Raw genomic sequence first — 26,389 nt, 5'->3', positions numbered from 1 at the left:
ATTTCAACTATTTTATAACATTTTATAGACTAAACTATTAATGAAATAATCAAACAACAATCAACAGATTCACATATAATGAAAATAGTTGTTAGTTGCGGCCTTTAATATATACTAAAACTATATACATTCAGTGGTCACTTTATTAGGTACACCTGTACTCCAGCTCGTTAATGCAGATATCTAACCAGCCAATCATGGGGCAGCAACCCGATGCAGACATGGTGAGGAGGTTCAGCTGTTGTTCAGACCGAACATCAGAGATGTGATCTAAATCAGATTTGTTTCTCAAATCACATCTTTAAGACAGACTGCCCGCATTGTTATTCGCAAGTGATCAGACATCCCCACCCTATCTGCATGCGTTGCTGTGGTAACGACGTAGGCATCAGTAACTACGTACGCCGTTAAGCTCAACAGTGACCGCCCAGTTTTTTAACGGCTCTGGTTGCCGAAGTGAACTCCCCATTCATTCACTCCATTGACGTTTCAGAAAATCCTCATATAACTTTAACAGTTTTAAGCCTGGAACCAAGCCAACCAACGACGAGATGAATCGTGACCATAAAACATTTGATTCAGATGGAAAAAGTTTGGAAAACGGAAAAAAAAGGCAAAGGTACATAATTATTTGAAGGAACTACACATCCCATAAACCACTGCAAATGATAGCTTTCCAACAGCTCCTAGCCTAACGACAGAGCGCGCTTCTTCTTGAATTTAACCTGTGTCATTATTGTAGTGTTGTGATTCTCTAAAAAAACGCAGCATGTCAGGAAGACGTCATGGCTGCTCGGCGGAAACAAAACGGAAACGGATGTAGTTCAGTGGTAGCAGCTAACTCACCAGCTAAACCTGGTCTAAGAGTTGTCAGTGTGGAAATAAAGTTTTTAAAAAAGCTCACTAGACGTTCGTGGGTTCGTGTTCGCGGAACATTTCCATGGTAACAGCTAGCTCCACCGATCAGAGACATCGCTGCAACACTTTAGGATTGTGGGTAGTGTAGTGCTTCTCCATGAGATTGCGAATAAAAAGTGTTTTTCTTAAAACAAAGTCCATTTCATACAGACTTGTGGCTTCTACAGGAGCACATACCAACGTTTCACAATCTCATAGCTGGTGATAAGTCTACCTTGGATGGTTACGACATTATGGCTAATAATCAAAATCCTCTATTCAGAATATGAATGGGATTTTCACTTCCGGAACCTCACTGGTGAGCTCAATGGAGATCCATCATCTCGCCCTCCAAACAATCGCAGTGTCGCGGTGCAGAACTCCTCCGTCGCACCAGACAAACTCAACGACAGAGGAGTTCGCTTTACTTTAACGTCCGGTTTAGCCCTCCGCGAGGGTGAAACGAGTCATTTCGCAGGGGTTGTGACACTATAAAAAATATTTCCACCATTTTACAGCCGCTGCAGCCAGCCAGAAACTGCTGATCTTGTAGGATTTTCACCACCACAGTCTCTACAGTTTACAGAGAAGGGTGTGAAAAAAAAAGCATCCAAAGAACACTTTTAAGGTACGTGTACTTTTTACTGCATTACATTTATCTGACAGCTATAGTTACTTTAACAAAGCATGATGACCTTACAAAATATGATGCATTGTTAAAAATTAAACTACCCAACAATATATAAAGTAGTTACAATTAGGGCCACCTTGACCCACTACAACAATAAAATGCTACTTACACATTAATGCACCAGTAGTAACAATCCTATATACCACTATAACACAGGCAATGGCACAGGCAAGAATGGATTTCCAACCGGGGAAAGTGGAACACTGACCCAGACCCCCAGACCCTCAAGAGCCCCAAAAGATACCAGGTTCACTGTGTTCATGCTTTGTGGTAATTTGATTATTTGAAAATGTGTTTGTGGCTATGCACCAATAAATGACACTGAGTGAAATCAGGATTGTACGGGCCTCTTTACAGGTCCTGCATCATTACGTTATGTTGAGGCCCTGTCTTGCTGAAAGCCCAGTACCAGAAACTACATTTCATACTTAGTTATTATTTAGGCTTAGAATATGTTTCCATGATGCATGCAGCCTATATAAATCTGTTTACTTTGTCAAGTTGAAGGTACCAGGACACACACGATGCCATGAGGTGCTGGTGTGCCCATAGCTCTGCTGCAGGGCCCCTAGGTGGGTTTAACCTGCCATTCCCACAGGGGTCATTCTTCTGCACAAGGAGTTTGTTTGTGATACTTCAGCTGATAATACAGATTTACTTTGCTCTGAGTGAAGATTTGAATGTAGGACTTGAGCTTGGACAGAACTGCTCTTCTTCCTTCAGGATCGCAGCAGGCCCTCTTCCTCAGCCCTGATGACTAACAAACAGAGGAGTGGCACCTGTCCTTACACATTTCTCTCACGATATCAAACTTGATCTCATGTTGCTGCGGACGCCACCGACCCCCCTGCACTCACCCGTGTTCCCCTCGACACTACACGACTCCCCGGCGACAGAGTACGACATCCGTCTGCTGCCGGGGGCCCCTCCGTGCTCCGTGACCGACCGGGAGCCGTATTCCCCGGATGCTCCGGTCACACTCCCGGCCAGCAGACTGTCCGTCTCCATCCAGGCAATGTACGAGTCGTTCAGCGGCCGCTCCTCTGCGGTGGACGCGGTGTGAACCAAGTTACAGCGAGGCTCCCTTCGGTCCGTACAGCGGCCAGCAGAAGGCCGGGACTGAGCTTTTAGGAAGTCCTCTGCTCCTCCTACCACCCCCCCATGTCCTCTACAACCACTTCACGCTGACTTTAAAAGCACAAACCCCACCTACAGCGGCTGCACCTACTCTCCGAGGGCCCGGAGACGGAGACACTCGAAACGTTACGGTGAACAAAAAGAAAGCAACAGTTTAACCCAGCTCCAATTTACAGATACACAAATATACCTATCAAATAAATAAACATGGCTGTCCTAAACAACAGGTTCACATGTTTTCAAGTCTTTAATTTTTTTCAGTGAATGTTGTACAGCCGTTTTCAAACTCTTAAAGAACTCCCCCCATGTTTCCTGTTATTCAAACCGCAGTTCCTACGCCATGTTAGCTCCTGGCATGGCTGGTCTGTCAGTCTGAAATATCTCAACAGCTGGATGTATCGGCCTGACATTTTGTACAGATAGATTCATCCTACTCACTCTGTCGTTCCCTGACTGTTCCTCTAGCGCCACCATCAGGTCGACGTGTCAACTTGTCCAACACTTTGCTTTCTGACCAAATACCTGCAGAGCTGCTGACACATGTTAACCTAGCATGACCATGACAACATTATCAGATGTTAGCATTTAGCTCAAAGCACACTGGGCCTAAGCACAGCCTCAGAGAGCCGCTAGCGTGGCTGAAGACTCTTAGCTAAGCTTGCTGTTAACACAAAAATATGTACTTTTGAATTATACACTTTTAACCCCTAAGCATTTTTTACACCTCAAAAAGTTTGAAGCATGAGTTGTTATACAACCATAATGTAAAAAGCATGTTTTTTGTAGCTATACCTAAATAAAAAGTGATGTAAGGTAAGAGGAGGCTTATTAGGGCAAACCTATTGCTTCAGATAAATGATTGAGAATCTTCAGTCAAATATAGTCCATGGTTTTGACAGGCATTCATGTTTCTAATAACAAATGTAGAAACTGAACATTATATATCAGCAATATTTATTTGAAATACAATCCTGTGATTATACTGAAGCAAATTAAAGATTGTATCGTTTGAAGCAGTTTTTCTTACAGGTATACAGGTAAAAACATCTAAAAAAACATCACCGTCACACACAGGATAAATAAGGCATCGACTTTGAAAACCCCAGCAGTGGCTTTAGTCACATTAGAAAAATCAAGGTTAGGCTTCCAAAAAGAGCTACACAACAGATTTATTCCAGTTGGTATTCATCACAAGGTTCAGATTGGTGTGCAAGATTAAGCCCGGCTATATACAGTATGTACCGCTATAACATACACAGCCGGGAACCAGCTAGGTCCAAGGGTAAAGTGAATTGTTGTGGTAGGAATTTAATGAAGAAGGGGGGCCCATGTTCAACATTAGGGGAGGGGTGGGGTAGTGAAATCACCGTCCCCTCCCAGCACGGCCAAGGGGGATACAAGTTGCAATGCGCTAGTTGGACGTGGAGGGTTGAGCCCAAAAAGTTCGCTTGAGCCCAGCGTCTGTGTTCAATTCGCTAACAAACCTATGTCTCGCAAATTTATGACTTTATAATCTCAGAGAATATTCAAGATTTTTTCTCAGAATATTACCCCCCTCCCCCAGCTCCGTAATTTTATTTTTTCCACCTACAATGGCCCTAATACGCCATCGTAGGAACAGCTGTTATTTCTTACACAGTGATTAAAAATGTTGCATATTTGTCACAAATGACTGCATTACTGCATTTCTCATGGGGAAAAGACTTAAAATGATCCCATGCTTCGTAGTAACTTTTGGGAATGATGGCATGTAGTCAGCTGTCACAAATGTGACAAGGGCGGAAGTAGAACAAAGGTTCTAAATAGTCCCATAAAATGATTCTTTCCCCTGCTTGCAAGCACAGTACAAAGTATTTGGCTTTACTGAAAGCTGGACAAAATATTTGATCTTTTTGATCTATCACAGATCTGATGGATTTTCACTGGACACTGAAGACCTCAGGTTCTTATTGCTTTGGGGTGTTTGCTGCCATCAGGGCCACCTGTGGGAAAGGAAATGAAAAATGGGTCAAAGATGTTATTTAGCCAAAGTCACCATTGTTTGTGTCCAGCTCTACCAAATCCTATAGAGTAGTGGGATAGAGCATGTTGGCTAACCTTATTCACAGTTCATTCCTGTGTGTCTACATTATCCTCCTTTTGTCTGTTAGATTTGACTTTGTTTTTCTGTCTAGCCCACCACCTAACAAGAGAATCAAGTGAAACAAAGTTCTTGCCTTGTGCATTGATTCTAACTGGCTGTCGATGCACCTGAACTGCCAGGTCCAGCGTGTGTTATAGAGGAAAGGTCGGAGGTCAAAGCGGTTGTCATCAGGACTGTAGCTCTCTGCGTGGTAGGACGGCGTCACCGTGGTCATCTTGTGGCGATTCACTGAGTACATCCGGAAGAAGTGCTTCACCTTCTGGGCCACCTGAAGAAAGACGACAATACAGCTGCTAAATGCACAATATTCATTATCTGTGTTCAACAGACACATTTTCAATGTTGGGTCTTGCTCAAGATAAATGATGTAGAGATTGCCTCACATTCACTTCAGACTGGCTGCTAGCAGGTCGCTCGTTAGTTGTAAATTCTCTCATTCAATTTTTAAGCACATCATATCATCGTTATAAGCTTTAGAGCTGTTAAGCAGCTCGTCCTGTCAGTCTGTGAAACTTTAACATTGGCTCAAGCAGCTAAAGGGCAGAACATTAGAGCTCATCAGCCCGCCATCAAACACAGTCAGACGTGACTCCGGTTTAGTTTAGGTTTATGCTGCCATGAAACAAGATAGATATGGTCCAAAACCAGCGGTTTGTCAATATTACCAGAATGGATAAACTACGTAGCCATTATCAATTAATATTGTTATAAAGCCACTTATGAATGTCATTATTACAGTATATTGGAATATTACTGAGTAATGTTAATTATACTAATAATAACTTAATAAATGTGGGCTAAACTCCTCAATGTATCCATAGAAAATTAGTCTGGTTTACTTAGTTGACTTTTCTTTGACTGACAGGTTTGAGAAAAAAATAAAAACAATCAACTGCATTGTTTTTTCTGATTCTATTCATGTAGAAAGAAGGTCAATTTGTGATTCTTCTTGGTACAAGTGTGTCTTCTACCTCGAATACAGGCGATTAAAACTGAAATTGCAATATTGGTCAGAAAAATCACAATTACATATTCTCCTGAAATCATTCAGCCCTAAAATAATCACAAAATTAAATTTAAGTCGATAATGCATTACAGATTTGTTGAAAATCCTCCTCCACATCTATGACATCCACACTTGGCCTGAAAATGTGTGCTCTGCATTTTTCTGTGGCTGAGTTTATTTAAAAGTGGACACCAGATTATCCCAAAGCTGAGGACTAGCAGAAAAACATCCCACACTGCAAAGGAGTTAACTGACCTCCGTGGGTGAGAGCGCATCCTTCCACATGTGAATGAGTTTACAGAACATACTGAAGGGGCCACACTTAGAGATCTTCCTCAGTCGTCCAATCACCGACAACTCAGAGTAAGTCATCCCCATGTCTGCCTGGGGAGGGAGGCGTGGTGGTGGTAAGACAAAGATGGAAAACAGGAAAAGGAGGATGAGAAGTGAAGCAAATGCGGGGCTATGATCCCTTACACAGAGTAACAGAGCTGCTAGTCATATCCCAGTTAAGTATTTTTCAGCTTGTAGAAAAGGTTTCAGTCGTAGTCATCTGGTTTTCAGAATCAAGACGTTTCGGCTCCCATCCGGAAGTCATTCTCAATGAGTTGGTTTCAAGGAAGCCATTTTTCTGCAAAAAGAAAACCCCTCTTTGAACAGAAATGGTGGTCTGAGATTCAATCTGCCCAAAGTTTACCACAGTGTATTGGCACCTTGGTCACGCCAATCACATGCTAATCAGGTACTTAACAGTGATGAGGGAGGTGCAGCCAGAAAACAATAGGCCTGATTACTGATTACTGGGCCATCTTGAAACAATTAGGTCAGTTTCAGGTGAAACTAGCTAATCAACAGATACTCAGGCAGACTCCTTCCTGAGGGCGGGGCTTATGTAACACAGAGTAGCTTAAATTTCTGAGTTCCCGTCCCATTTTTTCACAATTGAGAATGACTTCCGGATGGGAGCCGAAACGTCTTGATTCTGAAAACAGCGTCCAGACGACTACGACTGAAAACTTTTCTACGATAGAACACTCCTGGACGAAGGAGGGACTACACCGTCCTATTTTTCAGGTTAAGTAATTTATTAGGTGTAAGATAACTGTTTGGTTCTTTTTATTGTAATTCTATAAGAAGTTCTACAGATATATTTCCATGTCTTACCTCATCTGTTTGCGACACCTGTCCGTCTGTCAGCGGCTCCAGTTCAGCTGTGGGTGGAGCGGCCAGGATGCTGCAAAGGGAAACCAAAACCACACAAGATGCTCTGTTTTATTTATATATATATATATATATATATATATATATATATATATATATATATATATATATATATATATATATATATACATATATATATACATATATATATACATATATATACATATACATATACATATATATATATATATATATATACATATACATATATATATATACATATATACACACACATATATATATATATATATATATATATATATACATATATATATATATATATATATATATATATATATATATATATATACATATATATATATATATATATATATATATATATATATATATATATATATATATATATATATATATATATATATATATATATATATATATATATATATATATATACATATATATACATACATACATATATATATAGGTGTATGTGTTCTCAGCTGACCTTACCCTCTCAGACTGGTGAGCTGGAACTGCTCAACACAGTAAAGCAGGAAGCTCTTTAGGTCTGTCTTGCTGATCCCTCCTATTGGGTTGATGTCAGCACTGGAGCAGTCATACTTTGTGAAATACCCTGTCAGACTGAGCAGGAGAAAAGTTAGGCTGTAACTATTCTCCACAAAGATGGTACTAGTCTGGAGAAAAATAACATTTATCTTTCAGTAGTTGCACTGCTTTAGTTACACTAACAATGTTTTGTGAATGCCATTTTGCCAGTGAACAGAGCAGTTATTGTTTTTGGTGAATAGCCTCCTACACCAAACATTAACATTTGTTACCAGGCATTCAAACTGAAAGCAGCACAGCTGTGATGGTGGGGGCATGTTGTTTCAGGTACTGAGTGAGTCAATGAAAGACAATACAGGAGGGCCAGTTTGAGTAACAGAAACCTTCAAACTCACAGTTTGCAACTGTCAACTTTTGACTCCAAACAGACAGTCCAAAATCACAGTGTAATTATTTTCTGGTAATACCTCTCATCTACGTTGGCTGAGCCCAACACCAGCAATCCACCTGGCTTCCCCCGGGCCCACAGACTCAGCTGGGCAAACAGGTAGGCCAGGACCATCCTGACCCGGGCCTGGGAACACACACACACACACAGAGGAAGTAAATACAAAACTGCCTCCGGCACAGATAAAGACGTTACATACCTAAAGTCCAGATTCTATGAGTATAGGCGCAGGCCTCTAAGGCTATCGCTAGTGGGTGCTTCGGTGCTTGCACTTGCGCAGCACCGAAGACTTTTAGACCATGCCCATGTACTTCGTGGGCCCCACCGCGGCCTCACACTGTGCATAAATTGAGATGAGACCAGACAATCGGCTTCCAAAACAGCTTTTTCTTCAGCTAGTAAAAGGAACCAGTGGGGCCCACAGTTTAGAGGGCTGCGCCTATACTCATAGTATCTGGAGTCACGGTTAAGGGTCCTCCGATCAGGATTTTTGGGGCTGATCACTGAAAGCAGTATTGGCCGATACCAATCACTGATCACGGGGTCTATATGAAGACTTCTATTTATTGTGTAGCATTATTTATTTATTTAACTATTCTTAACAACATTGTGTATTAAGTATTAAATTAAGCGATGAGAAAGTATCATGAATTGACAACTGTTTATTTATTGGCAGGCAACATGTGCAACATATCCCACTGTCTGCCTTAGAGACACAATTTATAGCAGCCTATGCTTGGTTATTGGGAGCAGCTTAGAGCTTAACAAATATAGTGTTTCCCACAGAATGACTCTAGTAGGTTATTTCTTATTTTACCAATTTAATTCTACTTATTTATCACCTTATTTTAGCGTTTACTCACAACCCCAGTTTGCCGCGCCCACCTCTTTCTGTTCTCTCTCGCTGTATCATACAGGGACAGAGGCTGTTTGTTTCTGCTCTGTTGCCTTTTTTTGTCAGCAGTATATTTCATAAAGTCGTCCAAAAAACACAGCTCCTGTTTTGGATTTTTCAAAGATAGGCCTGTGAAACAGCCTCACAAAGCCCTTGTGACAGGCGCTGTGCGGACAGGAGAAGACCCTGGGATTGCTCTCTGTAGTGCACAAATAAGCACTGGGAACAGCGAAAACCTGCTGGACACCCAACATAGCAAGACAGTGCACACAACGGGCAGAGGAGATGAGAAGTGGCTTCCTCCTTAGATTTATGAGGAGGGGCAAAAACATCCAGAGCTAACACCCTTTACCTAAAAGAGCAGGTGATGCTCTTAGGTGTATAGGTCAGGTTAGGACGCAAAATAGCAGAGCCACGGTCTCTTCAAATTCTGAGGCACTAGGGAGCCATTGAGAGAGCAGACAAGTCACTAACCCTCTTAGCAAATGTCAGAGCCAAAAGCAAAGCCGTTTTGGTGGATAAAAATAAGTGGGACCTGATCGAAAGGTTCAAAAGGGGCTTTAACCAGTGCGGGTAACATCCTGAAAGCCAAATTTCTATCCACCAGTATAGCTGTAGAAAACACACAAGACAGAGAGCACGCAGTGGGATCCAGTCTTTTATCCACACACCAGCGCTGAAAAGCCGACCATTTAGCCGTATAAGATGCCATGATAGAGGCGGCTCTAGCGGCCTGCACAATATCCCGAGAGAGGCCCAGTCTCTCTAAGCGCTCCTGTTCAGGGGTCAAACCCACCGACGCTGGCCTATCACCAGATAACTCCTAATCGTTCCCTTTGCATGGAAGAGCGTGTCCCCGCTCCACGGGAGTTCCCACGTGCTGCCTGATATCTGCCACTGCATTCATGCGTATTTATCTACCATTTTTCTTTCTTTTTCTACCATTAATTATTACTATTTTAAAAATTCTAGTTGGTATTTGCATTGTGCTTCCCTTGCGATGGATCACTGTCTGCGATGGTAGCACACACTGCCAGGACAGCACAGGAAGTTTTGCCGATCTTCTACACCTGTTTGATGGGCAGGACATTAGGTTGTGCGGCCGGATCTGCCATGGAATATACGAGCAGGGCAGTTTTGTTGGCTGCCACTTACCCCTGGAAGCCACACTGTTGGGACTGGTTGGCAAGCCTAGCAAACAGGGGGAGCCCAGGATTCCCTGGGCGAACACCCATCGGGTCGCTATCAAGATCTTGCTCCTCCACCAGGAGGATGGGAGCTAGAGGCGACCCACATCTGATTCCTGCCCCGCAGCAAAAACAGCGGGATCCAAAATGTCCAGAGCCTTGTCTACAGAATAAGATTCCCGCACTGGCCACAAATCTTTTGCTTCTCAGACTGAGGAAGGTGAGAACACTAGAGGGGCAATTGGCTTGACGAGTGAGGGCCAAGCCAGCATGTTCTGGTCCAAGGCACGACTCACAACGGGCATGCAGATCATAATCCATGATGCATCCCGTCTGGCAGACTGGACACATGCAGACATCTTCCTTGTCAAACAGCTGCTGCGAAAGTCGAAGAGAGCTGAAGAAAAATGGGAGCCGATTGTCTGGTCTCATCTCAATTTATACACAGGGTGAGAGCGAGGAGGGGCCCACATAGTAAGTCTTCAGTGCTGCATGAGCAGGGATGAACCCAGTAGTGATAGCCTTAGAGGGTGAAGCCTATACAAAACAGAACTACAAAATGGTCAAAGTTGTGTTACTGAAGCATCAGTGTGAAGACTGTGGTTAAACAGAATGTTTGTGAACTAAAAAAAAGTGAATAAAGACCTCACAAGACCTATCGTGCCCCTTTTCTGTGGAATAATCTTCCTGCTGACGTCAGACAGTCTGAGTCTGTTGGCCTTTAAATCTAAGCTAAAAACTCCTTTTGCTTTAACTTTAAATTAGTACTTAACCTTCTATACTTCAGACCTCGTACCTGTTACCACTTTACCTCCGGCGGGTCATTCTCAGTCTCAATGAACCTATTAATATTAGTACTTATAGTCCATGTTTATCCTGCTGACGAGAATTCAATTAACAGACTGCAAACTTTTTGATATCGACTGCATTTATCTTACCCTCTGCTAGTTTTTGTTTTCTATTCTGTTCTGTACACACATCTTTTGCATGTCTGTCCATCCTGGGAGAGGGATGCCTCTGTTGCTCTTCCTGAGGTTTATTCCATTTTTTCCCCGTTAAAAAGGTTTTGGGAGGAGTTTTTCCTCAATCGAATCAGGAGGCTAAGGACAGAAGGTGTTTATGCTATACAGATTGTAAAGCCCCTTGAGGCAAATTGTGATTTGTGATATCGGGCTATATAAATAAAATCGACTTGACAAAGAATAAGGAGAGGAAACTGTCATGATGATAAAACCATTATGATTACAGAAACAGAGATACAGATAGAGTGTGCGTAAGTGTCTAACCTGTACATTCTGCAGAGCCAGGTTTTCCCTGTGGCTTCCACCACTGGCGCGAAACTGAGGCCTTCTTCCAGTAACCACTGAGAAGATACCCAGAATGCCTTTCACTGCCATGTCTATGTTAATATTCATGTGTGTGCTGCAAACCAAGAGACAAATGACAAGGGATGAAAACATTTTTATTCCAAAGCAACTCAAAGGAGAATAACTCTACAGAAAATTATTATTTATACTTATTTCTTGTGGTATTATATTTCTCTTGTTGTGAAGCACTTTGTACTTTGTTTTGATAAGAACACAATTATGTGTTCATCCACACAACCAACAAGGCAAACAGATATTCCACAACTCTTATTAGTACTTGTTTGAGTTGTTTTGGGTTTTTTTTTACTCCCTACTAAGTTAACTCTGTTTCAATTAAGTTACTGAGCCTCTTGTTGACTTGACAGTACAGATGAAGTTGCACTGTAGTCCCATTTTTTCTGGACATAAGAGACTGGATTTTCAATCAACTTCTCAGTGCTGTATGGAGATACATTTTGTAATGGAGACACTGTTTCTAAATTACCTCAAACATACAGTACAAAGTAGCTTTGGCATTTCTGTACTGACAAATACGAGTTAGATGAGAACATTGACACTGCTCTCATGTCTAGGAGCAAGAATGCAATTAGTTTAGCATAGCAACAAATAGTTCCAGCGCGTAACTCTGACATATGGCTGACATATATACCAATAACATCTGCGATGAGCTAAAACTGGCCAATATTGGCCATGCCATATCGATCAGGCTCTTCTCAACATGTTTGAATGCTCATCCATAAATTCATATCAATTCTGATTTCTTTGATAATCCCTTCACACTTTCTGTCTATACTGAACCCTTACTGTTGTGAATACAGTGTATTCTAATCTATTCTATTTCTTTCCTCAAATCTTCATACTTTAAGGCATATAATTGTGTTTTTGTATATCATTGTCATTTATTGTCAAACTGCATATTTTTCTGACATGTACATTTTCATTTTTTCTCTCAGTATACTTTACTTTTTTACCCATTGCATACATGGTAATTCATATACATATTTTTCTTCTTATAACAATCTAACACTATAATTGTGTTATTATATGCCGCATATTTGCATCACTTAATTCCATTCATCTTGTGCAGTACTGTATTATGGTAATGATCATTTGATACTAAAAACCACCTCATTCTTTAACCAGATTATTTTTAGACATTTTAGTTTTTATTGATAGTGACATTAGCAGTCACCTAATTCTTGGCCATTATTAAAGTTTGATTTTACACAATCTGAATAACAAATGAAATGGTCTTTGGTTTTGACACCTGATTCTCAAACACATCATTTGTATGCTCCTTTGTACAGCACATAGCATCTTACAATCTCGTTAGCAAAAGCCCTTCAAGTTGAATCGTGCCTACCTGCCGATCTGATTGGCCAGGTCTTTGGCCCTGCTGCATGTGTCCCCTGAGGAGTTTTCGCTGGCCATGTAGCAGGTGGTGAGGATGCGACCACACAGTTCCCTTGGGTGCTGAGGACGGTAGGAGTCTTCCCCTACCACTCTGCGAACATCCTCCAGTACCTGGCTGTCTGAGAGATGGTTCAGAATGCAGCAACTAGAATCTCAACTAAAACTAGAAAATTTGATCATATCACACCAAGATAGCCGATGGTTTCTGAGATTGCCAGCTGTACTGTAAACAATGACCAGCGCACAGAAAAGGAAGTCTTGGTCCAGATATCCATCATTCCAATATCCGCTGGCTACATCGGAAGCCCTGAAACATCGGCCGTTGCCCCCAGAGGCTTAATCGTTGTCAGATGATGGCCGATGGGTTCCGAGATTGGATCAGACTTTAAGGTGCTTCTGATGACTCATAAAATTGTAAAGGGCTCGCCCTTTCATACCTGTCTGATCTCCTCAAACCTTTGTCATCATGATTGTCTATACTGTAATTTTACAACAGCTCCCACTGGATTTCTGACCATTACCACCTGCTCCTGAAATGTGTGTGTTCCAGACCGCCCACAGTAAAGTTTAAACCGCTCTAGTCTATTCTGTACACACACATCTATTTCCTCTCTGTCCGTCCTGGGAGAGGGATCCCTACTCTGTAGCTCTTCCTGAGGTTTCTTCCATTTTTATCTCATTAGAGTTTTTTTGGGGGAGTTTTTCCTCATGCGAATAGAGAGGGTCTAAGGACAGAGGGTGTTGTATGCTGTACAGATTGACAAGAATAGACTTTTTGGAACTTCTGTTTTGTTAGAGAGAAGTGAGACAGGAAAGACCAAGACCAAAGACCAACCAAGGTCCAAGGCTGGATTCTAAGGAAGGAAGTTATTGCTTTACAAAAGCATAATTGAACTCATTCTGTTGTACTGTTCCCCCTGCTTCTTTACCATGCTAACAGTTTCCAACATATATTGCTTTTTTATTGGCAAAAATGAAGCCCAAAACCAACATTGTAATAGTAAGTCTCCCTCAATATATATTTCCCTACCCTGTCTGTGGCTCTCAGCACCAAGACGTAAATCTTTAAAAACAACTCACAAATATATTGTTAAATTTTTTTCAAAAAGGCTCAGTAATTTCATAAAACAGGGGACTATTTTCAGCAGCGGATGAATCCACATGTGGTGCTGTAGTGAGTGTTTGGGGCAGCAGGACGGTGTGTGTGGGACTGAGTCAGAATAAACTACAGTGTGTGCGTTCATGGTGATGAAGGAACATGACACCCAGTGCAACAGAGCGGCTCACTGATCAGTTTTAACAGTTTCTGGACAGCAGTGAGCTCTGCGGCTCAGAGGAAGAAGATCCATCAGGTTGTGATACACACAACACCTGTTAGTAGATACGTTCACTGCTGGTTTGGGTCTTTTCATGGAATTTGTTGAGAATATGGAAAATACAGAATATATCCAGCCTTATCCTTTAGAGGAACATGTGTCAATAGTCACATTGAGAGAATATGTGTGTTTAGTATAAATTGAAATTAAGGCAAACTGAATCATACTCACTGCCGTCCTCTATCGCCTGGCAGAGCAGCACACACATAGAGTGGACAATACAGGCGGTGGAGGAGCTGTCGACGCCCCCGCTCAGAGGCAACAGAAAACCAGCCTGGGACACACACCAGAACCATCACAAACAGCAAAGTGAGTTCCCAAAGTCAAAATCTAATTACTTCTTAATTTCAGTTATTTTAAGGCCTAATAATCCTTATGAGACACACACAGCAGCATTTTTTCAGTGTGTGTTCTCCTCCTCACCTGTCCACTTCTCCTCAGGTAGTCCCACAGCCAGCAGGCCGGCCCTAGACTGAGCAACACAGGTGTCAACTGCTGTTCAATGGATTTCTGCATAGAGGGTTTCTTTAACTGGCCCTTTTCAAAAGCTAAAAGATGATTCTGGTTTTCTGTTAAGAAAAAATACATATTTTGTACCAAACGAAATGTATTTTGTACCTGATCTCTTCCTCTGGAGTATGAAAGTGCCATGTTATTGGTTGGTGGGTAGGGAGGTAGATATCATCACCACTGGATAAAGAGAAGTCAACTTTGACCCTGTAGCAAGGTTTGGGTTCACTTTCCTACAACATAGTATGAGAATCACAAAGAGACACATACTCAAGTGAAACATACAAAACTATCACTAACAGTGATCAGGAAATGATAAAAGGTGTTTTCCGCTGCAGAAATGTCTTAAAACAGTAGGATATCTGTCCAATGAAGGAGATGTATGTGAGTCCATTTGACATTTGTTTACAAGCCATAGATCACTTGTAACTGAGCTATTTGTGACTAACTGAACCAACTAAAAAATGCTAGAAAGTAAAGAGAATGAAATTAAATATGAATTTTAACATGTTCAGAGAGAAACAATCAAACAACAAAAGCGTAAAAACTTAATGTGTAAAAAGATTCACTTAAAGCTGCATTAACTGATTTTTTTTGGCCACATGGGGGCAGCGTAACATGGTGAACACACATCCTCTCGCATATTATTATGAGGTTGACAGCTGTTAGCAAAGAGTAGCATATTTACACATCCAGCAACAATAACATTAATTTGGAGTTGTGCTTCCCTCCACCTGACAAATGTCCAATATTCACTTTTGGTCTCCACCAACTCCTGAGAAAAATACCTGAGTTTTAGCTTGCTAGATGTTTCTTTACCAGCTAGTCGCTTGAAAACCAAAACAATGATGTTAAAGGCAATAAAATGCTTCTCCTCAATACTTACAACCAACTCCTTATTACTTAAAGCTGCATTCATTGATTTTTTTGTCACTTGGGGGCAGCAGAACAGGCTGTAGAAACAACATCTGACATATTATCGCCTTTTAAGTTGTTATGGTGAACGTCTTAGCAAACAGCTTATTTACTTATAAACATATTGCTTATTTACACATCCAGCAGACACAGAACAAGATATTCATTTATTTGGAGCCATGTTTGTGTCACCTGATGAATGTACGTCCAATATTCTCTCTCTGTCAGCTCTGTGTTTGGTCTCCAGCAGCTGCTGAGGGAAACATCTGGCTCTTTAGCTGCTAGATGCTCCGCTATGTTCAGCAGCTGCTCTCTGACTGCGTCTGATTAGTGCAGCTTTAACATGGGACATGGATTGTCTTCAGACTGTTCAAGTGTGTTCCAGTGGCATCATTTTTGATGTCACATTAACATATTGTTTGTGTTGTAAATCTGAGTGACTGAATTTGTCCTCCATTCTATTGAAATATTTAAGGTATTTTGTACATCTGAGCAATATTGACTCAGTTCCCTCCATTTCCACCTAAAACATGATTTGAGGCTTGACCTTTAATGGCGGAGATCTGACACGAACCTAACTTAACCTAACTTGAGATTTGTGTCGCAAGATAAGCAGACTTGCTCACAGGTCTGTAAAGAGAGAGGCACCTAATCATGACACCTCATCATGAGATGATGTTCCAGTCTCATTAGCTGTAATATGCGACATACACATGTCAGGCCTGCTATTTTCACCCAGGGCCAATAAAGACATACAGTACTTACACTCAACTGTAAACACAGCTACACCCCTTACATACTATACAACCGAGGCTTTTCAACACATTACAGTTAAGTTCCACTGTTTAGGAGATTACGGGGACACAGGTCACAGAATAAATACAGTAAAAATAAGAACTTTAGATTTATCTTTGTACCTACGAAAAGGTCATTGTTCAGATTTAGCTACTTCAGATTACCAATGGGACAAACACTACCACAGTTAAAGAAGATACTTGTTTCTGATTGGAGGGCAAATACCTATTAACATGGTGCATCAGGACACCTCAAACATACAGTAGTTCCAGTCACCAGTTTAACCACTGTTCTAAATCAGCGTGCAACCTAAAGTATGTTAAACAACAGGGTAACCGTAGCAACAGCACTTATGCTAAACGCTACATTTCAGCTAACTCTCACTGATAAAACAAAGCTAACCATGGGCTAAACTATAGCCACACATGCAGCTCTGTGAGGCTGTACATGCTAATGCTAATGTCAGTGTGCTAACATGCTCACAATGACAATGTTAACATGCAGATGTACAGCAGGTTTAATGTTTGCCATGTTCACCAGCTTAGTTTAGCATGTTAGCATGCCAACATTTTCTGATCAGCTGTAAACACAGAGTACAGCTGAGGCTGATGGGAATTAGTTTTGCAGCTATTTTGTCATAAAAGTATATAAGTAAGTACATAGCGATAAGTAAAAGCAATCGGCTATGATTTTGGCATGATGATTTTTTTTTACAAAGGTTGGAAGGGGGTGCTTTCTCACCATGTTTGGCTGGCATATTTCTCCTCTGTAGCTACGCACATCCTCAAGGTCAAGAGTGACTGTAATCACCTCCTACAACACACACACACACACACACACACACACACACACACACACACAATCAGTCTGGTTCTCTTGTGACGAAGGCATGTTGTCTGTCTGTTGTCTCACTGTATGACCTGCCCTGCAACACTTACCCAATACACCTGCACACACAGGAAACATACAGTATACACACAAAAAGTACTTAATGTTTTCACACTGCAGTCCACAACTGATTTGGCTTCCTCCAGTATAAACAACATGTATTATTTTTTGTCCACACCTACAATAATGTCACTTCACATTATCATTTATGATTTTCAACTACATAGACACTTATTTGCAGGTACGTTCCGAGCCGGGTCTGGTTCTTTTCATGTCCATACATACCACATCATTAAGGGAGAACTGTGCTCCCTGTGCCACAATGTCTCCGTTGATGGCCACCATGGCACAACCATCGTAGTAGATACGGTCTCCATCACAGCCCCTCTGGTTGGCATACAGGTAGATACCTCCACTCTGAAACAACACCAACAATACACTGAATGCAGTACTGATTTCAGTCAAACTATTGCATACTCAAAGCGGAAAATGTACTAAAAACACAGGATGTTATGGTGGTACTACGTCCTACATCAGTGATACAGCACTGCCCTCTGGTGATCTCTGCTTTGCATTGTCTGCGCAAGTACAGATGAGTGACAAATGAAAATCAAAACCAATATAAAGTCTCTTGGTAAGGTGATGGTAGAACATAATGTAATTGCTAAATTTTCAGACCAATAGTGCAATTGTGATTTTTTTTTAATACCTGCAAATAAAACTCCAGACCAGTATTAATAATCTTACACAACATGTTTTTGTAACAAGCATAATCACAACATTTTCATGTTTCTACGTGAATAGACAAGCAAATGTGTAAGGACTCCTGGTTAAAGTATACCTTGGTGGTGGCTGACTTGATCAGGTTGACTCTTTGGTCAGCTTTGCGGAGCTCGTGGTGGCTAGCAGACGAATTAGTAAAGATTTCAACCCCATCCAGACCCATCTGAATATGGGGGCTGAGAAAAGGAGAAAACATTCAGTCATCAGAAGTTAAGATTGTTTCAGACAGCACACAGAAAACTACAACACCCATACTGTATCCTTATTCAGTCCTCTACCTTCTGGGGTTCCAGAGCTCTGCACATATCTCAGTGCCAATGCAGGTGTCCTTAGTGGATAGCACGCAGTCACCAAATGGGACTGTATCCTGATGAACACAAAGAAACAGGAATAAAAAACACTGTCTGTCTCTTTGCTAATGTTTTCTGTGGAGAGAAAATGGCCTAGGTCTTCTTTTAGCTGATCAGTCTTAGCTAAACATGTCAAAGTCTTAGCTTTTGTACCTGCCCTGTTACCTCCTGGATCATTCTGGGCAGGAAATACTCCTCCACTTGCCTTGAAGAGACAATCAAAAAGACAAAAAGTACTTTCACTACCATTCATGTCATTTCCAAAAGTGAAATAAAATCACATATGGTAAACAAAACTGAATCAGAGTTTTGGCCTCATAAAACACTCCCAGCATTTTGGGAAATATGTTATCTTTGAGCTCAAAGACTACAATCATAGGGAAACTGTTACACCTTTCAACAACTCGAATATGGTAGTGGGGAGTACTACTCAGCCTATGAAAACAGTAATGTATTCTTTGACTCTAGCAGAGCTTTCTAAATCTGAAAAAAATGGCCCTGGTGATGTCATCTGGGTAATTTCTGCTTGAGCGTACACACTACAAAGTTTTAACAGAAAGGCTGTGTAACTAACTAGGAGCATGGGATTTTGCTGGAATTATACTTCTGTGAAGTACTAAATGTCCCTGTGGACCTATGCAGAGTAGGGTGTTATGGGTATCTGTAGGTCATGGAGGATCACAGAGAAACAGATGCTTACACCTCCCACAGGTCAACAACATCATGTGTGTGCCTGCATACCAAGGGCTGAAAGAGGAGCTAGAAAAGATGTGGAGAGTAAAAGTAACAGTGGTGCCAGTGGTAACTGGAGCACTGGAGCATATTTTGACCCATACCAGAGAGTAAACGTCAGGATATCTCAGGCATCTGCTGCACAGATTTCAACCAACTGTCTCTTTATAAATTGCTGGAGTACTCTTTTATGGCCTACAGACAAACAGACTTGTCAGATTTAGATAGTTCAGTTTAATAATATTGTTGATGTTGTTTAATATCAACAATATAATCTTTAATAATTGGGACAGTTCTATATGTAAAACATCCCAGATACACTGACAAATAAAGTATAAAATCCATTGCGAATGAAAGTAATAAATATATTAAATAATTTGCTTATGTAACTAATATATCAACAATTAGTGTTAGAGATATGGATAGAAGAGAGACAGAGCAATAAGAAGGGATTAAAATAGTGTCACAGTCTGTGGTAGACTTCTGAGTGATGACCAACCGTAACTGGTTCCAAGGTGAGAACCAGCGCATCTCTCTGTAGTTCCCATAGTTGGCCATCAGCATTTTAGGTCTGATCAGCAGTATCTTTCTACAGGATGGAAGAAAAATGCTGAGTGATAATATCTCTAGATCAGTACAGTACAGTGTATATATATATATATATATATATCATCAGAATCAGAAATACTTTAATACTCTATATATACACTCTCTCTCTCCGTATCTATATATCTATATCTATATCTATAGATATAGATATATATCTATATCTATCTATATCTATATCTATCTATATCTCTCTCTCTCTATATATATATATATATATATAGAGATATATATATATATATATATATATATAGAGATATATATATATAGAGATATATATAGTAACAGTTCAATTAAAAGCCGAGCCCCAATTAAACGCAGATCCCCTTTACTGGCCGAGTGTGACAACACGTTTTGATGTATAAAACCTCTTAAAGCCCACCAAGTCGCCCGCTTGAGCTAGTTCTAAGTTGCTTAGATCGTGCATTCATATATAAATGTTTAAACTTTTGTCAATATGGACATGCTACACATCGTTAGATTCTCCACAGTTCAATCCTTGAGTTCATTTTACAGAAACCATGAGCACTAAAGTATAATTCATTCAGATTTATCGACATGACAAACAAGAGAGACAAAAAAAAAAGGGATGACTCCCTACATTTGAAGCAGTCATAAAGTCCGAGTATGTGTCCATTCCTCAATTATTACCCATACAGACACGCCTGTCCCAAATATAGGCAGGTTAAGTGATTGAAGCAAATAAAAGCCCAGGCTATTAATTGAAGTTTTACAGTAGGCCATTTCCATCTGCAAGTGCTCTGTATGCTCCCAACTGATCATGAGAAAGATTTTGTCCAGTCAAATTATATAAATGTATAAAAAAAGAAAAAAAAAACATGTCATTTATGAGACTGGATTGGTGTGTTGACATACCTGTTGAGGAACAGGACCCGACAGTTGTAGCGCACATTATGATGCATGATGGGCCTGAGGGGAACAGAATCCAAAACACTTTCAACTTTCACTCCAAAACACTGTCAAATGTGACACCAGACTTGAAGCTACACAAGGTGAGGTTGTTGTGGGGTTTTTCTTAGGCAAAACAAACTTGTCCTGTCAATTCAATTCAGAAATGCGAGCTGCAAATATTAAGAGTGCCCTATGTTCCGAGCAATCTTCTCACTATGAATGGCGTTTATGAATGGTGGTCATTTTTAAATTAATAACGAGTAAAAACTGAAAATATTTAGTCACAGCAGTTTGCAGTGCAACAACTGTTACCTATGATTTATGGGATATCGAAGCCCTTTGATATGAAATAAACTCTCAAATGTTCAAGTATCTCCTGCTGTATCCTGTATCTCTATCGCTCCTCTACAAAAGAAGATAATAAAACAAAGAAGGTTAACTACATGGTATAACCCCCAAACCCGCAAATTAAAGCAAACATCACGAAAACTTGAAAGGAAATGGCGTTCCAACAACCTGGAAGAATCTCGTTTAGTCTGGCAAGATAGTCTTAAAACATATAGGAAGGCCCTCCATAATGCCAGAGCAGCTTACTACTCATCATTAATAGAGGAAAATAAAAACAACCTCAGGTTTCTTTTCAGCACTGTAGCCAGGCTGACAGAGAATCATAGCTCTACTGAACCATGTATTCCTATAGCCCTCAGTAGTAACGACTTCATGAGCTTCTTTAATGATAAAATTTTAACTATTAGAGAAAAAATTCATCGAGTCGTGCCTTTAATCGTTGCCGACTTGTCTTCAAACACAGGAACCTTGGAAACAGCTGTAAAACCTGATATATATTTTGACTGCTTTGCTCCTATCGACCTTCTTCAACTAACTCTTACGATTAATTCATCTAAGCCATCAACCTGTCTCTTAGACCCTATTCCCAACTAGGCTGCTTAAAGACGTTTTACCCTTAGTTAGCACTTACTTGAGTAAAAGTACTAAAACCACACTGTGAAAATACTCCAATACAAGTAAAAGTCCTGCATTCAAAACCTCACTTAAGTAAAAGTATGTAAGTATTAGCAGCAAAATTTACTTAAAGTACATAAAGGACTCATTCTGCAGAAAATGTTCCCTTTCAGTGTTTTCCTATGATAGCTGACGTTTCTGGATTAATATTCCTGCTGCATTAATGTGTATGTTGCATTTTACTGCTGTAGATGTTTAAGGCTGAACTAATTTGAACTACTTTATATACTGTTAGGTAGTTTAATCTACAGCAATGTATCACATTCTATAAGATCATCATATGTTTGTAGTGTCGCAGTCAACTTTGCATGAGCTCAGAAAAACAGCCTGTTTTCAGCATTATTTTCCAGCTGATCCGAGGGGGGTTTAAATAGTTTGTTTAGCTTAAGAAGTAGGAGAATTTTCTCCACCCATAATGGAACACTTCATCCATCCATTTGGAGATACATGGTTTTAACTGGACATTATGGGTATGAAAAGTTGTTTAATGTAATCTGAAAGGTAACCTGTAACTAAAGCTGTCAGACAAATGTAATGTAGTAAAAAGTTCAATATTTGCCTCTGAGTTGTAGTGGAGTACCTCAAATTTGTACTTAAGTACAGTACTTGAGTAAAAGTACTTAGTTACATTCCACCACTGCTGTCACTAGTTGTTCAGCAGGCGATCTGCCCAAAACAACGTGATACTCATTGTTTGAGCAGGACTGCTTGACTGAATACTGCTTTTGGACTGGTCTGTTTGAAGGTGATACCCACATTCCCACGTCGCAGATGATGTCCTGGGTGATGGGAGATTCCAGAAGCGTCCTCAGGACCTGAAAGCTGTGGAGCAACGTGTCCGATTCATAGAAGTGGTCTGCACAGCCATACCCGCTGTAAAAATGTAGTGAATTAGAAAATCTCACGGGTCAGCTGAGTACAGTAAAACTGAAACTCTAACACTATTGAGGTACAAGGCACTGACAATGTTTTATGGCTGTTAGTCCAGTAGTTCTAAAGATGATATTTTGGACAAAGACAAATTTGATAACCATATAATGGGGATATACTCATATCAGTGTGAAACCTAAGCAAGCGTCTTGGAAACTAATGAATGCTTTTCCCATCATACCATATCTCCAGCTCTGGGCCCAGTCTGTATTTGGCGCCATGAGCCTTGGCAATCTCAATACCTGCAGAGAATCACACAGACAGACAACAGGCAGGATTATTGCTTTTTGGCAAAAATTATTGTTGGTTTAGTGTGCATTGACCAGTGGTGGAAGCAGAAGTCAGTTCCTTTATTTAGTCGTTTCTATAATGATTCAGTACTGTACTTCCGCAAAGTTGGGAGACTTCTGAGAGACAGATTTAAAAAAAGGTCAAAATCAAAGCAGATGAGGCATATCTTGACATTTAATCCCTCGTCTAGACGGGTCATCAGTGAGATGCACTGTTCATTGCATTTCATGTTAACCCCGTCCCCCCCCCGTGAAATGTTGTTTTTGTAGCTTCAACTGTACAAATCACAAAAGTAATGGGTGTCAAGATGTCAGGTGTCAACAGGTGTGCAGAGTCTCTTTTCATGATCCTGTGCAGCTGATCAATAAGACTTATGAAACCCTGCATTGACGCAGTTTGTCAGGAGTGAAGCTTTGTCTGTTTACACTGCAGTTATCTAAACAGCAGGATTTTCATACGTGCTGACATTATTAATATGTCCAGAAAGAGGGAGCGTGTGTGCTCTTAGACTGAGTTTGAAGGGAGGTTTCAGAGCTTTTAACCCATGCTGCCGGTTTATGTTTTGGGACACTCACAGTTCATTTCTCACTACCTGTGGAGCAAACTTTGTATAGTCACAGTTAGCATTATCATTGCTACTAGCTGCCGTTTCTCACTGTGGAATTCCATGTGTCATGTTAGCTAGCTGGAGCTGACAGGCGTGTGATAAAAGGTTTTGAAAATGCAAAGACAAGTGCTTTCCTTAAACTTCCCCTGCCTGGGATTTGCCCACATCTTTCTCCATGACATCTCAGCATGAGTTCACCTGAAGGCACGTGGGAGACTGACGTCAGCTGGAAGAAGCTTCTATGGTCTGACCATCGCTTTTTAGAGATCTTTTTTCACTTTGACATTAAAAGGTTCTTTTTCTGTTGACCAGTGTAAAAAAAAGCCAAATCTACTTTGATTTAATGTTGTAAAAAAAAAAAACAACATGAAAACTTTAAGGGCACTGTTAAGTTCAGAGTTATACACACACACTTCGTGGGTTTCGGTAGCCGTGGCGTTGAAGAGCGTCAGTTGTCATTGGGAACATTTTATCTGTCCAATTACAGCATGTCCATAAGCCCCTTCACTGTCTCATGAATTCATATTAACCCTATATTCTGTAAAACCAACTAGGACTAAACTTTTGACAGGAAAATGATCAGGTCAGACTTAGCTTGCCCTGGTCTGAACTCGGCCCAGTTTCCTCACTACAGTTCCTTTGAATGTTTGAACCTCAGTTTACTTTCTTTGCAAACGTTTCCTGTCAATAATATTATCAGATAAGATGTATCATCCTCAGATTTGAAAATCAGTGGAAAACCTCAGTCCACAAAATATTCACGCAAACTGAAAGTGACTGTGTGGGAGGCAATATCTTTCACCAGAGTGGCTTTGTGTCTAATGCAGGGGATTCAAATGCAGGTTCTTTTCAGCACGTTTATTTTACCAATGTGCATTTCATATGGAGCTTTTTGGAAAAAAATGTTGCTTTGTCTTTGTAAAGTTTAATTGGTGGTGATGCAAAGTCGAAGTTTGACTGACATCCAACAGGACAAGTATTGTATCACTTCCTGTTAGTATCAAACAGTTAAGTATGTTGATTTCTTGTATACCAACAGCAAAAACAGTATACTCTAAAGATGTGTGTGTGTGTGTTATATGTACTATGGAGGTGGAGCGAATTTTAAGAATTTGCTCCATTTGTTTCTTTTCTTGTCAGTAATCTCCTTTGGTTGTGTTGGATTCTTTCTTCCCTTATCTTCTTTCATTTGGCCATTTCGCCTAAAGCCATGATCTCTGGTGGTCAAGTAAAGTGATCATTATTTCATTTGTATATGTATGGGTCTATCAACCTCTAATTATCTGGGCCGATACTTTTATTTTCTAAAACTAATTTTCTAAACTACCGAGATGGACTTATGTATCCAAATGCCTCATTGTATGCTATCATGTGTTACGTCAAAATTCATTTTAAATAACGCTTAAAAAAAAAACCAAACAAACAAAAAACCCTGATGCCTCATGTTTTATAAAATGGCCATACTTATGTTTTTGTATAAAATCCTAATCTGCAAAATAACTTGGAACTTGCTGTCAAATAAATGTCGAGTAGTAAAAAGTACAACATTTCTAGCACTAGAAGATATTCAATGATATAATGTATAAAATGGAAATATGGAAGTAGGCTACCTAAATTTTGACTTGAGTAAATGAACTTGCCAGCACTGGTGCAGGCTCTGTGTGAGACACATGTAGTCTTATTAAAAAGGTCTGGTGGCTGAATGCTGGCCCCATGCACTTGAACCTGTGTGCTTCCTGCTTCCTGTCACACGTGACTCATCAAATTGTGGCAGGCACTGCATTCTGGGGTACAGGCTTTGAAAATGGAACGCAACCGTGTTTTCTACAACTGATAGTAACTTTGTTCTTGCAAGTCGTATGAGTAACACGTCTGTCTGTTATTCCACACTGCAATTCCACTTTGACAAATAAATGTTCCAGCAGAAGGCGACTCATGTTGCAGTCCTAACGGAATCACTGTTACACCCCGCGGCAGTGACAGCCTGTACGTGACATGTTACAGCTGAAAGAGCTTCAAATGCACAGCTGTCTAGTAGTAATAGTCCGACTTACTCTTCAGTATTCTTTCCAAATTGCCTTCAAAGTCCAAAGCCCACTGACACAGCGAGCCAGTGGCAACAGTCACTTTCCGTCCCATGCTCTTGCTAGTTTGCTGCTAAAACTGAGTAGGTCGCGGGGACGGTGGTTACCTGTCCACCTGCCTCTCCGTAAGGACGTGTGTCCGACTGGACTGGACTGGACTGGACTGTCCTGTCCTGTCCTGAGTCTTCCTCGCTCCTCTTCTTCTTCGGCTGCTGTAATTGTGGCAGTTAAGACGCTTGTGGGAGCATTACTGCCCTCCACAGGATAATGGCCAAACGACGTCATTCGTGGTGCGAACTGCACGCCTGGAGCGCGTGGGGACGGAATAGTAGTACAGTAGTGGTTCTGCAGAAAAAGCTGACTGATATGTTATTGTATATGACATTATACGATTGTTATGCATGTTATGTTATTGTTGCAGCTGGTTGAGGTAGTGCTTTAACTAGTTCTACAGCTGGGAAGAAGTCCAGTGGGTACCGGCCTCCTAAGGGCCACAGATCAATCTGAGGAGTCAGGTTTGAAAATAAAGAAGAAAAAACAAAGGTCCGCTACATAAACCTGTGTTCATTTTTTGATCTTTTCTCTAATCTTGAATAATAATCTAATGCTTCATTGTAGTAATTGTTATATTGGATAATTCAACCTCTTTGGGGT

General features: G+C 40.6%; 2 protein-coding genes across 5 annotated transcripts in view; both read right to left on the bottom strand.

The window, feature by feature from the left end:
* Window positions 1-3,286, bottom strand: part of tpcn2 (two pore segment channel 2) — a 39,926-nt gene extending 36,640 nt beyond the window's left edge. The window contains exon 1 of one of the 3 annotated variants that reach the window (XM_044190259.1): window positions 3,164-3,286. Coding sequence is in view for 2 of the 3 variants with exons in the window: in XM_044190241.1 (XP_044046176.1) it covers window positions 2,446-2,596 (151 nt within the window). In the remaining variant the exon portion in view is untranslated. Of the gene's footprint in view, window positions 1-2,445; window positions 3,086-3,163 lie in introns of those variants that run through there. The other 2 variants (XM_044190241.1, XM_044190249.1) reach the window with 2 other exon arrangements.
* Window positions 3,287-3,662: 376 nt separating this feature from the next.
* nadsyn1 (NAD synthetase 1) lies at window positions 3,663-26,035 on the bottom strand. Of its 2 annotated transcripts, none has more exons than XM_044190274.1 (21): window positions 25,843-26,035; window positions 22,935-22,995; window positions 22,580-22,696; window positions 20,765-20,818; window positions 19,782-19,871; window positions 18,704-18,755; window positions 18,479-18,567; window positions 18,259-18,376; window positions 17,703-17,834; window positions 17,271-17,342; window positions 14,928-15,052; window positions 14,733-14,781; window positions 14,481-14,583; window positions 12,884-13,052; window positions 11,440-11,575; window positions 8,091-8,197; window positions 7,567-7,698; window positions 7,039-7,108; window positions 6,130-6,258; window positions 4,942-5,136; window positions 3,663-4,707 (listed from the first exon to the last, which is right to left on the bottom strand). In XM_044190274.1, exons 1-21 carry the CDS (start codon window positions 26,018-26,020, stop codon window positions 4,672-4,674), a joined length of 2,214 nt encoding a protein of 737 aa, XP_044046209.1. In that variant the 5' UTR covers window positions 26,021-26,035; the 3' UTR covers window positions 3,663-4,671. The 2 variants fall into 2 exon arrangements, with proteins under 2 accessions (XP_044046209.1, XP_044046216.1); XM_044190281.1 differs by having other exon boundaries at window positions 25,706-25,960.
* Window positions 26,036-26,389: the final 354 nt, after the last annotated feature.

This window comes from Siniperca chuatsi, linkage group LG1 (genome assembly GCF_020085105.1).
Source record: "Siniperca chuatsi isolate FFG_IHB_CAS linkage group LG1, ASM2008510v1, whole genome shotgun sequence".
In the NCBI taxonomy this organism is placed as follows: Eukaryota; Metazoa; Chordata; class Actinopteri; order Centrarchiformes; family Sinipercidae; genus Siniperca; species Siniperca chuatsi.
The sequence above is the reverse complement of the archived record's forward strand: the minus strand, read 5'-3'. Positions and strand labels throughout refer to the sequence as shown.

Bases quoted from the DNA above. Each gene is read 5' to 3' on its own strand.
- nadsyn1 (XM_044190274.1), bottom strand. From the start codon at position 26,020: ATGACGTCGTTTGGCCATTATCCTGTGGAGGGCAGTAATGCTCCCACA. The intron at 17,835-18,258 runs GTATACTTTAAC...GTGTTGTTTCAG, and splicing joins TCAAGTCAGCCACCACCAAG to AGTGGAGGTATCTACCTGTA. The intron at 11,576-12,883 runs GTAGGCACGATT...CTTGGTTTGCAG, and splicing joins CTGGCCAATCAGATCGGCAG to CACACACATGAATATTAACA.